General features: G+C 42.0%; 1 protein-coding gene across 1 annotated transcript; it reads left to right on the top strand.

Annotated features, from left to right (window-relative positions):
* The first annotated feature begins 10493 nt into the window (after positions 1-10493).
* On the top strand, positions 10494-13413 carry LOC311144634 (uncharacterized protein). Its single transcript, XM_084180682.1, has 5 exons — positions 10494-10843; positions 11317-11413; positions 11500-11613; positions 11741-11907; positions 12204-13413. Exons 4-5 carry the CDS (start codon positions 11848-11850, stop codon positions 12792-12794), a joined length of 651 nt encoding a protein of 216 aa, XP_084036808.1. The 5' UTR covers positions 10494-10843; positions 11317-11413; positions 11500-11613; positions 11741-11847; the 3' UTR covers positions 12795-13413.
* The last annotated feature ends 3161 nt before the right edge of the window (positions 13414-16574 follow it).

Below are 16574 nucleotides of genomic sequence, written 5' to 3'. Positions count from 1 at the left end.
TTGGGCGCCCTGAAGCCTTCTTCACAACAATTGAACCTCTCTCCTTGATGTTCTTGATGTTCCGATAAATGGTTGATTCATGTGCAATCTTACTAGCAGCAATATCCTTGCCTGTGAAGCCCTTTTTGTGCAAAGCAATGATGACGGCATGTGTTTCCTTGCAGGTAACCATGGTTAACAGAGGAAGAACAATGATTTCAAGCACCACCCTCCTTTTACAGCTTCCAGTCTGTAGTGATCTCCAGCCTTGCCCTCGTCAACACTCTCACCTGTGTTAATGAGAGAATCACTGACATGATGTCAGCTGGTCCTTTTGTGGCAGGGCTGAACTGCAGTGGAAATGTTTTTTTGGGATTAAGTTCATTTTCATGGCAAAGAGGGACTTTACAATTAATTGCAATTCATCTGATCACTCTTCATAACATTCTGGAGTATATGCAAATTGCCATCATAAAAACTGAGGGAGCAGACTTTGTGAAAATTAATATTTGTGTCATTCTCAAAACTTTTGACCATGACTGTACACTTGGAATTACATTACAATTGACACAATTTCACAACAAAAAGTGTTACAAGAGAAATACAGAAAGAGAAAGAAAGACTGCAAACGATGAGAGAAGTACAGAGAGAAACATTCAGAAAGACAGAGAGCAACAGAGAGACACAGGAGCAACAGAGCGAGAAACGGAGAAACTGTGAAACTGAGGAACTGAGGAACTGAGAAACTCTGAAGCGGCTGGGAAGGCTACAGCCAATATCAACACCATAGCAGGGTGTGTGCTGCCGTACAGTGTGATCAAGAAATGGGTAAACATCATGGCCCCAGCACCGCCCCCCCCCCCCCCCCCCCCCCCACAGCTGGACACTGTCCCAACTTCCAAAAGAGAGAGAGAGACAGAGAAAGAGCGAAAGACAGACAGAAACACGGAAAAAGGAAGACAGTGGTGACCAGAAAGAGATAAAATGCAGGGGAGGCTCCAGCCAGGGTAAACAGTATAGTAGACTCTATACTGGGTGTGTTAACTGTAGAGTGTGATCAGGAGGCGCTTAAACACTTATCATCATTGCCCCATCACCACTGTCCAGGACAGGTTTTATCAGGGTGTGACGCTGATCACCGCTATTGTCTACCCAACACAGGGCAGCTGACGGTGCTGGAGGTCAGGACAAGCCCTGCTGGGCACACATGGGCGTCAATGTTTACCAATGAGACTAGAGATCCCGCATCCACTGCTTAGACTGTTGTAACCAGGCGTACCTGGAATACTGCACTGTGTGGATCAATGTAGATTCAGACGAAGCAAAACAATAGGCTACAACAAACCTTTTTCACTGAATGGTGATCTTTTTCAGAGTTGGAATGAGTGTTTGTCTGTTTATTGGATGGTTGTTGTGGTCTGATTTTGTCTAGCCCTTTTTTAATAGTTATTAAAAACTTTTAACACAAAACATTTTGACTGTGCCATATATCTTACACATGATGCTGCTTAGCTGGGGGTGTATGTTACAGCACCGTTATGTCACATCTGGAACCCATAAGTGTTCTGGAGTGTTCTGGAATGGAACAGAACAATGATACACAGTGGGGAGAACAAGTATTTGATACACTGCCGATTTTGCAGGTTTTCCTACTTACAAAGCATGTAGAGGTATGTCATTTTTATCATAGGTACACTTCAACTGTGAGAGATGGAATCTAAAACAAAAATCCAGAAAATCACATTGTATGATTTTTAAGCAATTAATTTGCATTTTATTGCATGACATAAGTATTTGATACATCAGAAAAGCAGAACTTAATATTTGGTACAGAAACGTTTGTTTGCAATTACAGAGATCATACGTTTCCTGTAGGTCTTGACCAGGTTTGCACACACTGCAGCAGGGATTTTGGCCCACTCCTCCATACAGACCTTCTCCAGATCCTTCAGGTTTCGGGGCTGTCACTGGACAATACGGACTATCAGCTCCCTCCAAAGATTTTCTATTGGGTTCAGGTCTGGAGACTGGCTAGGCCACTCCAGGACCTTGAGATGCTTCTTACGGAGCCACTCCTTAGTTGCCCTGGCTGTGTGTTTCGGGTCGTTGTCATGCTGGAAGACCCAGCCATGACCCATCTTCAATGCTCTTACTGAGGGAAGGAGGTTGTTGGCCAAGATCTCACGATACATGGCCCCATCCATCCTCCCCTCAATACGGTGCAGTCGTCCTGTCCCCTTTGCAGAAAAGCATCCCCAAAGAATGATGTTTCCACCTCCATGCTTCACGGTTGGGATGGTGTTCTTGGGGTTGTACTCATCCTTCTTCTTCCTCCAAACACGGCGAGTGGAGTTTAGACCAAAAAACTATATTTTTGTCTCATCAGACCACATGACCTTCTCCCATTCCTCCTCTGGATCATACAGATGGTCATTGGCAAACTTCAGACGGGCCTGGACATGCGCTGGCTTGAGCAGGGGGACCTTGCATGCGCTGCAGGATTTTAATCCATGACGGCGTAGTGTGTTACTAATGGTTTTCTTTGAGACTGTGGTCCCAGCTCTCTTCAGGTCATTGACCAGGTCCTGCCGTGTAGTTCTGGGCTGATCCCTCACCTTCCTCATGATCATTGATGCCCCACGAGGTGAGATCTTGCATGGAGCCCCAGACCGAGGTTGATTGACTGTCATCTTGAATTTCTTCCATTTTCTAATAATTGCGCCAACAGTTGTTGCCTTCTCACCAAGCTGCTTGCCTATTGTCCTGTAGCCCATCCCAGCCTTGTGCAGGTCTACAATTTTATCCCTGATGTCATTACACAGCTCTCTGGTCTTGGCCATTGTGGAGAGTTTGGAGTCTGTTTGATTGATTGTGTGGACAGGTGTCTTTTATACAGGTAACGAGTTCAAACAGGTGCAGTTAATACAGGTAATGAGTGGAGAACAGGAGGGCTTCTTAAAGAAAAACTAACAGGTCTGTGAGAGACGGAATTCTTACTGGTTGGTAGGTGATCAAAAACTTATGTCATGCAATAAAATGCAAATTAATTACTTAAAAATCATACAATGTGATTTTCTGGATTTTTGTTTTAGATTCCGTCTCTCACAGTTGAAGTGTACCTATGATAAAAAAATTACAGACCTCTACATGCTTTGTAAGTAGGAAAACCTGCAAAATCGGCAGTGTATCAAATACTTGATCTCCCCACTGTATGCCTTGTGCTCTCTGAAGGTTATAAATGAACATAAATGCCTTGTACACTCTCGTTCTCTGGGGGTTATTATGGGGGATAACTAAGCCTATATGAACAGAGGTCTGTAATTCAGAACCCCTAACCCCCTAATCATATAAGGCCTGTATCGGGTGTGTTCCGGGCAGGGTTGGGGTCTCTCCCTACCTCCTCTCCCTCCTGGTGCTTGTACATAGTGATTATATAGGCTGGGTCTGGTCTGGTTTGGGAACTATAGGGCGGGTCACTAGGTTTACTGTGGACATGGTACCTCTCAGTGCCTCTCTCTCTCTCTCTCTAGATTAACCAAACCCTGGATCATTAGGCTAAACAAACTCAGTGATTGCTGAGTAAAGAGAGTGTTCTTAAAACCGCTCCTTTAGATGCATAGTACTGTATCCCTTCACACAACACACTGGCCTAATTGTGCTTCTGTAAACTCTACTGATCTCCTAAAAACACCATAATCAGAATGCACTGAATCCTAAATTGATAGCAATTATTACACCAATCTATCATGGATATCAATGCATTTTTTTTCACATGAAAATATGAGTTAAAACTTGGGCTGTCAAATTTAACGAAACACATGCATCTCAAGTTTGGATTTAACTGTGAAACTATGAGTCATTCTCAATAGAAATATATCATACTAAATACCTGTACATCACATTTACTTTTGAAAATACTCTTCACTGGAACTCTTCACCCTCTTTCAGTTTTACATTTGGTTAACCTTTATTTACTTTCCCAAACCACGACAGATAGTAGATCATCCAGATAGATACCTGAGGGTGGTGGGGTCGGGCAGCAGGATATCTAGGATCCCATACAGGATGTGCTGTATATTCATGAAATGCACCAGTGCCTGTGGCAGTTTAGTATAATTGGTTTGGCTCAGGGCTCAGACTAGCGTTCTGACTAGGGGGTGTACTTGTACATCAAGCTGCCCCACGCTACAGAAACAGGAGCGAGGCTTACTTACAAAGTTATCTTATGTTATCTTATGTTACCTTATTCCACAGAACCTCTTTTATATGTATACACATGACACTCATCTCTCACCAACTCAAGTAACGGGGGGGGGGGGGGGGGGGGGTTCCCCAACAACTTCCCAAGTTAAATATAACCAATCTATCAGTAGTGGTACAGGGATTTATAACATCCTTACAAGTGTCAGTGGTGGAAAAAGTACCCAACTGTCATACTTGAGTAAAAGTAAAGATAGCTTAATAGAAAATGACTCAAGTAAAAGTGAAAGTCACACATTAAAATACTACTTGAGTAAATGTCTAAAAGTATTTGGTTTTAAATATACTTAAGTATCAAAAGTAAATGTAATTGCTAAAATATACTTAAGTATCAAAAGTAAAAGTACAAATCATTTCACCTTCCTTATATTAAGCAAACGAGACGGCAAGATTTTCTTGCTATTTTAATTTACGGATATCTAGGGGCACACTCCAACACTCAGACATAATTTACAAACAAAGCATTTGTGTTTAGTGAGTCTGCCAGATCAGAGGCAGTAGGAATGAATTGGACCATTTTCCTGTCCTGGTAAGCATTTGAAATGTAACGAGTACTTTTGTGTGTCAGGGAAAATGTATGGAGTAAAAAGTACATCATTTTCTTTCTACAATGTAGTGGAGTAAAAGTAAAAGTTGTAAAAAATATATATATAAACAGTAAAGTAAATACAGATACCCCAAAAAACTACTTAAGTAGTACTTTAAAGTATTTTTACTTAAGTACTTTACACCACTGTAGGCCGTCATTGTAAATAAGAATTTGTTCTTAACTGACTTGCCTAGTTAAATAAAGGTAAAATAAAAAAATTAAAATAAACACCACTGACAAGTGTAAGGCTACTCATATGGCCCATGTTGTCTTGTATAATATTACATAGGCTGTGTTTACACAGGTAGCCCAATTCTGGTCTTTTTTTTTACACTAATTGGTCTTATGACCAATCAGGTCAGCTCTGAAAAAGATCTGATGTGAAAAGATCTTATGTGATTGGTAAAAAGACCAATTGGTAGAAAAATATCAGCATTTGGGAAGCCTGTGAAAATGCAGCCATCAACTCACATTGAAAATACACATCAGGATATGGTGATACTGTAACATAAAATACCTGATCAAATGACAAAATTATGATAAGCTACATCACATTTCAGCATTTAATTAGATATAAATGAATTGCTTGACTCACATTGAATGGGTAAAAGTACACAGGAAGATATATTTATTTTAATATTTAACTTTCTGAGTAACAGAAGCTTCAGACAGTGCATCCTGTTATTTCTCCCACACGATGTGTAAACATGAGAATACCAAAGAAGAGACATTCTCAGATGTTGATTCACCAGTGGGTCGTAAAGCAATGCTAACATGCCTGTTTTCTCTAGCAGTTCCTGTTGCACTGAGGTGACATACTCAGGGGCAGAATTACACCTTGTAAACCCCATCAGCTTTAGATAGTATAGATGCAAATTGTTTGAAGACAATTATAAACTGGGTGGTTCAAGCCGTGAATGCTGATTGGCTGACAGCCGTGGGGTATCAGACCATATACCATGGGTATGACAAAACATGTAATTTTACTGCTCTAATTACTTTGGTAATCTGTTAATAATATCAATAAGGCACCTTAGGGGTTTGTGGTATATGGCCAATGTACCACGGCTAAGGGCTGTGTCCAAGAACTCCGCATTGTGTCGTCCCTAAGAACAGCCCTTAGCCATGGTATATTGGCCATATACCACACCCCCCCCGTGCCTTATTGCTTAAATATCCCCAAGTCGTTCAGAAAATACAGGGTCATGTGGACTAGTTGTTAACTTGTTAACCCGTGTTGTGGCCCCGATTCTCAACATACTGGTCAAGAGAACCTGTTTCACCGGACGTGCTACTTTGTCCCAGACCTGCTGTTTCGACTTTCTCTCTCTCGATCTCTCTCTCTTTTTCTCACTTTCTCTCTCTCTCCCTCCCTCCCTCCCTCTTGCTCTCTCTCTCTCTCTCCCTCGGATCTGCTGTCTCGACCTCTGAATGCTCGGATATGAAAAGCCAACTGACATTTACTTGTGATGTGTTGAACTGCTGCACCCTCTATTGAGCCTGCTGGTCATCTATGAACCTCTCTAGGTTTCTTCCTAGGTTCCTGCCTTTCTAGGGAGTTTTTCCTAGCCACTGTGCTTCTGCATCTGCATTGCTTGCTCTCTGGAGTTTTAAGCTGGGTATCTGTATAGAACTGTGTGACAACTGCTGATGTAAAAAACATTTGATTGATTGATTGAACATAGTAAGAGTTTAGGCCTACATTGGTCTCTGAAACACAGTGAATAGCCACTGACACTGGAAACAAAACCCAACACAATATGTAACAGTAGGCTACGTGTGCTTGTTGCATTTCATTCTGCTGGTATTTCCCTCATAAATAATTGATAGAGGTCTACAAAGAGGTTACGTTTTGTCATCATTTGTCTTTTAATACATAAATCTGAATGGGCAATGAAGAATCACATAACAAAGATCACATACTCAGAAAGTCTGTATATAACAATCCCAGACAGTCATTTTATAACAATGAAACTAAAATGCAGACTGTCAAAAGCATAACATGGAATATACAATACAGTGAATGAAGTGGTCTGTATTATCAAAAGAGGGGAAAAAAAGCAAAAGTCAACAGAAAAATCGGGAGAATTCAGTCTATTTCATGGTCAGAGATCAGAGGCTGAACATCTTGTTACAGTTGGATGATGAAATCCCAACACAAGAGAGTGTGTGTGTTTGTGTGTTTGTGTGTGTGTGTGTGCTTGTGCAGTGTGTGTGTGTGTGGAAAGTTAAACAACATAGTTTTAAAGGCCCATTGCAGTCAAAAAACGTGCTTTTCTCTGGATAAGAGCATCTGCTAAATGACTCAAATGTAAATGTTGATGTAAATGTTGGAATAATCCTGTGAAATTGTGAAAATTAAGATAATGCACTTTTAGTGTGAGAGCTGTTTGAAAAGACCAGCTGAAATGTCAGCCTGTTTTGGTGGGATGCAGTTTTGGCCTGCCTAGTGAGATCACCAGGTAGTAAATTAGTTAATAGACCAATAAGAAAGAGTTCCAAACCCCTCTACTGTAACATAAAATACCTGATCAAATGACAAAATTATGATAAGCTACATCATATTTCAGCATTTAATTAGATATAAATGAATTGCTTGACTCACATTGAATGGGTAAAAGTGCACAGGAAGATATATTTATTTTAATATTCTTTCTGAGTAACAGAAGCTTCAGACAGTGCATCCTGTTATTTCTCCCACACGATGTGTAAACATGAGAATACCAAAGAAGAGACATTCTCAGATGTTGATTCACCAGTGGGTCGTAAAGCAATGCTAACATGCCTGTTTTCTCTAGCAGTTCCTGTTGCACTGAGGTGACATACTCAGGGGCAGAATTACACCTTGTAAACCCCATCAGCTTTAGATAGTATAGATGCAAATTGTTTGAAGACAATTATAAACTGGGTGGTTCAAGCCCTGAATGCTGATTGGCTGACAGCCGTGGGGTATCAGACCATATACCATGGGTATGACAAAACATGTAATTTTACTGCTCTAATTACTTTGGTAATCTGTTAATAATATCAATAAGGTACCTTAGGGGTTTGTGGTATATGGCCAATATACCACGGCTAAGGGCTGTGTCCAGGAACTCCGCATTGTGTCGTCCCTAAGAACAGCCCTTAGCCATGGTATATTGGCCATATACCACACCCCCCCCCCCCCCCGTGCCTTATTGCTTAAATATCCCCAAGTCGTTCAGAAAATACAGGGTCATGTGGACTAGTTGTTAACTTGTTAACCCGTGTTGTGGCCCCGATTCTCAACATACTGGTCAAGAGAACCTGTTTCACCGGATGTGCTACTTTGTCCCAGACCTGCTGTTTCGACTTTCTCTCTCTCTTTTTCTCACTTTCTCTCTCTCTCCCTCCCTCCCTCCCTCTTGCTCTCTCTCTCTCTCTCCCTCGGATCTGCTGTCTCGACCTCTGAATGCTCGGATATGAAAAGCCAACTGACATTTACTCCTGAGGTGTTGAACTGCTGCACCCTCTATTGAGCCTGCTGGTCATCTATGAACCTCTCTGGGTTTCTTCCTAGGTTCCTGCCTTTCTAGGGAGTTTTTCCTAGCCACTGTGCTTCTGCATCTGCATTGCTTGCTCTCTGGAGTTTTAAGCTGGGTATCTGTATAGAACTGTGTGACAACTGCTGATGTAAAAAACATTTGATTGATTGATTGAACATAGTAAGAGTTTAGGCCTACATTGGTCTCTGAAACACAGTGAATAGCCACTGACACTGGAAACAAAACCCAACACAATATGTAACAGTAGGCTACGTGTGCTTGTTGCATTTCATTCTGCTGGTATTTCCCTCATAAATAATTGATAGAGGTCTACAAAGAGGTTACGTTTTGTCATCATTTGTCTTTAAATACATAAAACTGAATGGGCAATGAAGAATCACATAACAAAGATCACATACTCAGAAAGTCTGTATATAACAATCCCAGACAGTCATTTTATAACAATGAAACTAAAATGCAGACTGTCAAAAGCATAACATGGAATATACAATACAGTGAATGAAGTGGTCTGTATTATCAAAAGAGGGGAAAAAAGCAAAAGTCAACAGAAAAATCGGGAGAATTCAGTCTATTTCATGGTCAGAGATCAGAGGCTGAACATCTTGTTACAGTTGGATGATGAAATCCCAACACAAGAGAGTGTGTGTGTTTGTGTGTGCGCATGTGCAGTGTGTGTGTGTGGAAAGTTAAACAACATAGTTTTAAAGGCCCATTGCAGTCAAAAACCGTGCTTTTCTCTGGATAAGAGCATCTGCTAAATGACTCAAATGTAAATGTTGATGTAAATGTTGGAATAATCCTGTGAAATTGTGAAAATTAAGATAATGCACTTTTAGTGTGAGAGCTGTTTGAAAAGACCAGCTGAAATGTCAGCCTGTTTTGGTGGGATGCAGTTTTGGCCTGCCTAGTGAGATCACCAGGTAGTAAATTAGTTAATAGACCAATAAGAAAGAGTTCCAAACCCCTCTGCCAATAACAGCTAGTTTTCAGTTTTCCCCTCCCCACTCAGACCACTACCAGACAGTCCTAGCAAAATTCTTGTTTGAGAAATTGCTATTTTCTAAGAAGCTATTTTTGCTTCTTTTTGACCATTTTAATTTAAAACAATCACAGTAAGGTACTTAATTGTTACCCAGAAATTTGATAATGAGATAAAAGCTGCTGCACTGGACCTTTAACAAGTTGTCTGGATTCCAAGCCACACTTTCTTCACTGAAGGACTGTTAAAGATGTCGGACTACTGAGAAGCTATGGGGAAATACCCAAACTGATGTTCCTCCTCATTGTATCATAAACTTACCTTCAACATACCAGTGACACATGACATCGAACAGAGAATATATATTGTATGCAAATAAGGACTGGGGAATAAAAAGACAAAAACATGTAATAAAAATTCCCCTAGTATTGACCTATATGATCAAAATCAAGTCAATCCCATCCTATGCTAAAAAAAAACGTTATTTTCCATTATTTGACCTGAATGCATACACTAAACATGAGTGAGATGGATGGTAATTGTACAATGGCAGGGGAGTAATCTAAATTCAGTATACATTTACAAACAGCATTGACTATTGAACGATGGAGGACAAACCAATGGGGGGATTTAGTGACAGTGGTGAAAACGCCTGATGCAACCTTCTGCAATGACTTCTCTATAAAAAATATTCCATTGCAATAGTCTTCTTTTACAACTGCAATTATGTAGGCCTAGGCCTACGTCAGAAGTGGTTTAAAGTACAACGTTAGAACGTAAGAATAAATTAGCCTAGAAAAAGTATTCAGAAAGTACTCCAAAAGGAAACTAATTTGCTATTTGGAAACATACATTTCAATTTGTCTAAAGAGAAAGTAGCCTAATACACCAGGGTGAAAATACTTGCCTCTAGGTATTTTTATTGGGAATTTTGGACGGGTCGGGTTTGTTAATGGTGCCAAGCACAGGCAGAGGTCCTTTCTCTAATATCTCTGGCGTAGCCTAGACGGGAAATTATGCGTACAAGAAAGGGGAGGCATTGCGAATTACATCTGCTCTATGACAAATCAGAGAGCGTCTTTTGTCGCATCACAGCCTCTGAGAGCCAATCACATTTCACCACGACTATAGAAATAGATTGCGAGCGGAACTGCCTTTTTATATTTGAGAACTGAAGGGGATCGAAAGGCTAAGAGAAACCTTAGGTTTCTTTAAAAATAAATACAAATACCCTAATATTTCTGAACGATATAAGTCCATAAGGATAAACAAGATGGTCGTGGTGACATCTGGAACAGGGGGACATAAAGTAATCTTGATATCTGGGAAACAGAATGGCTCTCCCAGCGCAACACAGGGCTACAGCCGGGCAATTTCGGTCGTTTTGCCGTCATCTGCTTCGAACCAAGCGAATTCGTCGGATTCCGACTCAAATTCGACAACTGGGCCACCCCTGCGAAAAAGACAGAGACTCACTCATTTGAGTCCTGAAGAAAAACAACTTCGCAGGTTAGTTTCAATCCGGGACAATTGTGTGTATTTAGTGTAACATTATGTTTATGACTAGGCCTAGGTTAATGATTATCTAACAATCAAATGCGATCATATCCATCTTGTGACTCAAAGGGGAACAATGGTGAATTGATTGTCCAACGGAAGCCGGCTACTCCCTACGCCCCACCTCAGGAAAGATTCCATGAACAGCATTGCTCAGTCTGTCCAATAACTAGGCTAAGAATAAAACATGCACATTCTAAATTTAAAATACAAGGTAGATTATCAAGTTCAACAGGTGTTGCTTATCAACGGATTTGAGTTTTGCATATTTGAAGGAGCGCTGTACTCGAGAACCTGTTCTGCCTGCGTGGCAGGAATATGGCGGCTGAGTGTGCAATAACTGAGAAATCAACCCATTCCTGTTAGTCAACTTTATTCTGTCAACAATTTCTTTAAGAAATGCTTCAAATTTCTGTCCTCTTCAGGAAACTCAAGAACAGAGTTGCAGCCCAGACAGCCAGAGACAGAAAAAAAGCCAAAATGGGGGACCTGGAAGAACAAGTTCTGGCGTTGGAGTTGGAGGTAAATTATATTTATCGACACCATGTAACTTCTCATGGTGTAAATGGCTGCTAGGCTGAGGTGTTCACATGTTTTTCCTTCTCTAGAACAATAAACTTCACGTTGAGAACAGGCTGTTACGGCAAAAGACGTGTGGCTTGGTGAACGAGAATGAGGCACTGAGACAGAGGCTGGGGTTGGACACCCTCAAAGCCAAAGAGGTAAGAGGATTGGTGGAGTTGCTACTAATGCAGAAGGTGGGGGTGAAGTAAGTTGCCACCTGGTTGGCTGTCAGATCTGCCATAGCCTAGGATTAGTAATAATGGCTGTTATTACACCTCTCCTCAGGTTCAGGTGTTGGCGTCCAGTGGGATTGATGCAGGTTTGGGGATCGGGTCTTCTGAGTCTGCAGTACTCAGGCTACGTGTGCCTCCGCAGCAGGTGCAGGCCCAGCAATGCCCAAATCTGAAGATTTCCCAATGGATACAGACAGTCCTGACTCTACAGACTCTGAGGTGAGACTGAGACCATTTTATCTGCTACAGCTAATGTAAACATACATTTTGTAGTGTGATATGGGCTTTGTCAATTGGAGAAAAAAACGTATACCAGTACTTTTTATAATAATGAATAGTAAGTGATTGGATTCATGTAGCCAAGCGCTTTTCCAGTAGAGTTTTTAATAATGTTCCCAGTCTTGTTTATTGGTGGCCATTTCCAGATCCACCCATAGACCCAAGTATGGTCTTCTATCCCTGTTCAGAGTTGTAATCCTCTCTCTCTCCTCTCCTTCTCTATTTATTTCCTCCAGTCTGATCTCTTGCTGGGCATTCTGGACATCCTTGACCCAGAGCTGTTCCTCAGGGAGTGTAGTGAGCAGGAGATCAAGGAGCAGGAGGTGCTGCTGGTCGGAGGGGGGGGAGGAGTACCTTCCCCCTCACCTGCAGCTCTGGGGGCCACACCAGTTAAGCTGGAGGCCCTTAATGAACTGATCCACTTCGACCACATCTACACCAAGCCTGTGGAGGGGGTGGTGTCACCCCCCGGGCAGCAGGAAGTGCATTACGAGGAGAGTGTGACAAAGATGGAGGAGGAGGCCTTCTCCTTGGCTGAGGAGGTCGGCGAGGTGGAGGTGTGTGTCAAAGACGAGCCGGAGGAAGTGGTCATCATCCCTGAGAGTCACGGGGTGTTGGATGACTTCCTGTCCGCGGTCTCGCCGACCTCTGACCTGGCCCTGGGCGGCCTGGAGAAGACTGGCACCTACCTGACGGATGCCTGCAGTGACTCCGGATACGAGCAGTCCCCTTCCCCATTCAGCGACATGTCCTCCCCCCTCTGCTCTGAGGGATCCTGGGATGACGTGTTCGCCAATGAACTGTTCCCTCAGCTGATCAGCGTCTGATGTGAACCTTATTGGCCCAATTTAATCAATGATCCAACCTATTGATCTCCCTGCTATTTTCATGTAGTGTTAAGTGACTACAGTAGATCATGCTTTATATTGATGTATAAGCAGCAAGGTGATATCCTGGTCCCAGATCTGTTTTTGCTGTAGAGCCAATGGCTATATTTTTTTGGCTTTACAGTACAAACTTATCTGGGACCAGGCTAATACTAGTTAACCTCGTGTTTTAAAAACACAAGTTAAGCGCGTAATCTCCTTTATTACAGCAGGTCTGTACGATGGGCGGTCCTGCATTGACTTGTGGGAGATGGAGTTCTTGACATCTTTAATTTGGCATCACTACTCGATCGCTAGTGGTTTTGTAAGATTGCTTAATAATCTTTCCACACATTGTTGGGGTTCCAGGGAAATGTGGTTGAAAATACATCCAGTATTTGTGTACATTGTATTTGGCTGTGGACGGGGACTGATCGTTCTAAAAACACTTATTTATTTGTGTATTCTGCTCTGGAGTTATCTGTTTTAGCATGTAGAAATGCTTTCTTTTCCTCTATCATTTTGTTAAACACTCTCCTTGTTGATCTAAAATTACTGCATTAAAAAACTTTGCATTGCATCTCGTCTGGGTCTGTCATGCAGAGAAGGTTTGGGACTGACACTAGAGGTACACCATCAGAAAGGGGAAAGCTTGTGTCTGGTGAATATATTTCCACTACATTCTACAGCGTGCTTATAAAGTTAAGTCTTTAACTGGCTACTGTTGCGTTCTCCAAGAAGCCAACATTCGGCTTGTCCTTTGACTTGGTCCTCGGGGACCCGCCCTGGGTGCATGTTTTTGCTCCAGCACTACACAGCTGACTCAAACAAGCTTTGATAATTTGAATCAGTTGTGGTGTTGGTGCAAAAACCAAAACTTGCGCCCCTTGGTCCCGAGGACTGCGTTTGAGAAACCCTCCTGTAAAGGCAGTATAGGAAATATAAAAAAACACTTTTCAAAGTTTGTGCCTGGCTCAAGATGTTTTCAAACTCCAATAATATACAGGACCCCAGGTTTTAGTTATTCTACAGGGCAAATCATTTCTAGATGTGTGGTTGGCAGAAGATTTGTTTTGAAATAACCAAAGCATTTACCGGTATTACACATCAATGCGAAAGAGACACGTGTTCTCGAAGTTCTAATACTTTACTTTTACATTTGTCATTTTGCAGACGCTCTTATCCAGAGCGACTTACAAATTGGTGCATTCACCTTATAGCCAGTGGGATAACCACTTTACAATGTTTTTTTCTTTGTGGTGGGGTAGAAGGATTGCTTTATCCTATCCCAGGTATTCCTTAAAGAGGTGGGGTTTCAAGTGTCTCCGGAAGGTGGAATACTTCATTCAGTTATTCACTACCAACAAGTTCTAATACTTCATACAGTAATTCAGTTATTCCCTACCAACAGAAATTTGAAGCATTTTTTAAAGAAATTGCTGACAGAATAAGTTGACTAACAGGAATGGGTTGATTTCTCAGTTATTGCACACTCAGCCGCCATATTCCTGCCACACAGGCAGAACAGGTTCTCGAGTACAGCGCTCCTTCAAATATGCAAAACTCAAATTCAGTTATTCCCTACCAACAAGTTCTAATACTTCATACAGTAATTCAGTTATTCTCTCCCAACAAGTTCTAATACTTCATACAGTAATTCAGTTATTCTCTACCAGCAAGTTCTACATGATTGTCTTGTCTTCATAAAAAGGCAACATGGCAAATATCCAATCTGCTCATGGGACTTTGCCACCTGCCCCCAGTAACTCCTAGAGGTTGATAAGATGGCAGGGAGTAGAGGTTAATGATTACACATCACTGATCAGTCAGACTAGGGTCCTCTGTACTGTAGCGTAGCGTAGGGTCAAGTAGATAAGGTTTATGGGAAACCATGTGCGGCACAAAGAAATGTTTGCATTCTCGCGCACACACGTTAAATGACACTGGTCTCCTAAATTGTAAATAATGTAACAACAGAACAGGGAGGTTCCTGAGAATCACACCTGAGACACTGGGAGGATTTATCTGGGATTTATCCTAATGGGGTCAGTCAGGCTTTGTGGTCTTTCAGGTGGGGATGTCTTCTAGCAGGGTCAATCTGGCTTTGTGGTCTTTCAGGTGGGGATGTCTTCTAGCAGGGTCAATCTGGCTTTGTGGTCTTTCAGGTGGGGATGTCTTCTAGCAGGGTCAATCTGGCTTTGTGGTCTTTCAGGTGGGGATGTCTTCTAGCAGGGTCAATCTGGCTTTGTGGTCTTTCAGGTGGGGATGTCTTCTAGCAGGGTCAATCTGGCTTTGTGGTCTTTCAGGTGGGGATGCCTGTCTTCTAACAGGGTCAATCTGGCAACAATGTAGGAGGGTGAAGTGGCCCCTGGTCTTGGTCTTGGTGTGACCTAAAAGTGACTGTGAACTTCCTCTGAAGAGCGTGGTTAGCAGCAGAGACAGAGCACATTTCCCCTCTCCACAACAGAGAGTACAACGGCCTCACAGCTGTTCAACTGAAACTAAAGATACATTTTCGCTTGTCACTTGACATCTTTGTGGTGACACAAAGTAGAGTTGTTGGTCATCTCGATGCCTGGCTTTTTCTGCAGTTAATAACTCTACACTGTTGACTTGCCTTCCTTCTTTGGCAAGACAACAAGTTGGTTGAAGCAGAACTAGTGTTAGGACTCTATCCAATCCGTATTGCTGATGTTCAGAGTTACACCGCAATAAAAATGTAGAGGCAATGTTCCCGCGTTAGCTGAGACTGTATTGACAGTAAACGCTGTATATGTCGGCCCAATCAGAAGTTACCTTTCCATTTCTATCACACAAGCTGTAACGCTTCAGCGATGAAGATGGAATAGAGCCCTTGGTTTTTCATGGTTAGCCGTGGTAGGAACATTAAAGAGCAGGGGAACCTGAGAACCTCTGTGTCTTTCTGAGTACAGTATGATGTCACAGAGCGCTGGACGTCAAAGGTCACGCTTAAATTAGGCCTACAGATTCGACTTGCTAATATGACACTGTCGTCACCTTCGCTTGGATTTTGATAAATCTTACAGTAGAGTAGGGCTCATGTTACTGCTGAGTGTGTGTGTGTTTGTGTGTATGTTCTATATGGAGGAGTGCTAGGTCTATACACCACGGGCAGCTGTCTGACTAGGACCATCTTCATTCTCCATGGTGAGCATTCAAGATCCAAGGACGGACTTCAGACTAGGCTACGATTTCAAAAAGTGTTTCCCAGTGCTTTCTAATAGAAATAAGTGACTTGAAACATACAGTACCAGTCAAAAGTTTGGACACACCTACTCATTCAAGGGTTTTCCTTGAGAAAAAAAAGAGTTATTTTTTACTATTTTGAACTATGTAGAATAATAGTGAAGACATCAAAACTATGAAATAACACATATGGAATCATGTAGTACCAAAAAAGTGTTAAACAAATCAAAATATATTTTAGATTCTTCAAAGTAGCGACCCTTTGCCTTGATGACAGCTTTGCACACGCTTGGCATTCTCTCAACCAGCTTCATGAGGAATGCTTTTCCAACAGTCTTGAAGGAGTTCCCACATATGCTGAGCACTTGTTGGCTGCTTTTCCTTCACTCCACGGTCCAACTCATCCCAAACCATCTCAATTGGGTTAAGGTCAGGTGATTGTGGAGGCCAGGTCATCTGACGCAGCACTCCATCACTCTCCGTGGTCAAATAGCCCTTTCACAGCCTGGAGGAGTATTTTGGGTCATTGTCCTG

The sequence above is a fragment of the Coregonus lavaretus genome, assembly GCF_964263955.1.
Source record: "Coregonus lavaretus genome assembly, chromosome: 17".
Classification (NCBI taxonomy): Eukaryota; Metazoa; Chordata; class Actinopteri; order Salmoniformes; family Salmonidae; genus Coregonus; species Coregonus lavaretus.
Note: the sequence above shows the minus strand (reverse complement) of the source record. Positions and strands in the feature narration are given on the sequence as shown.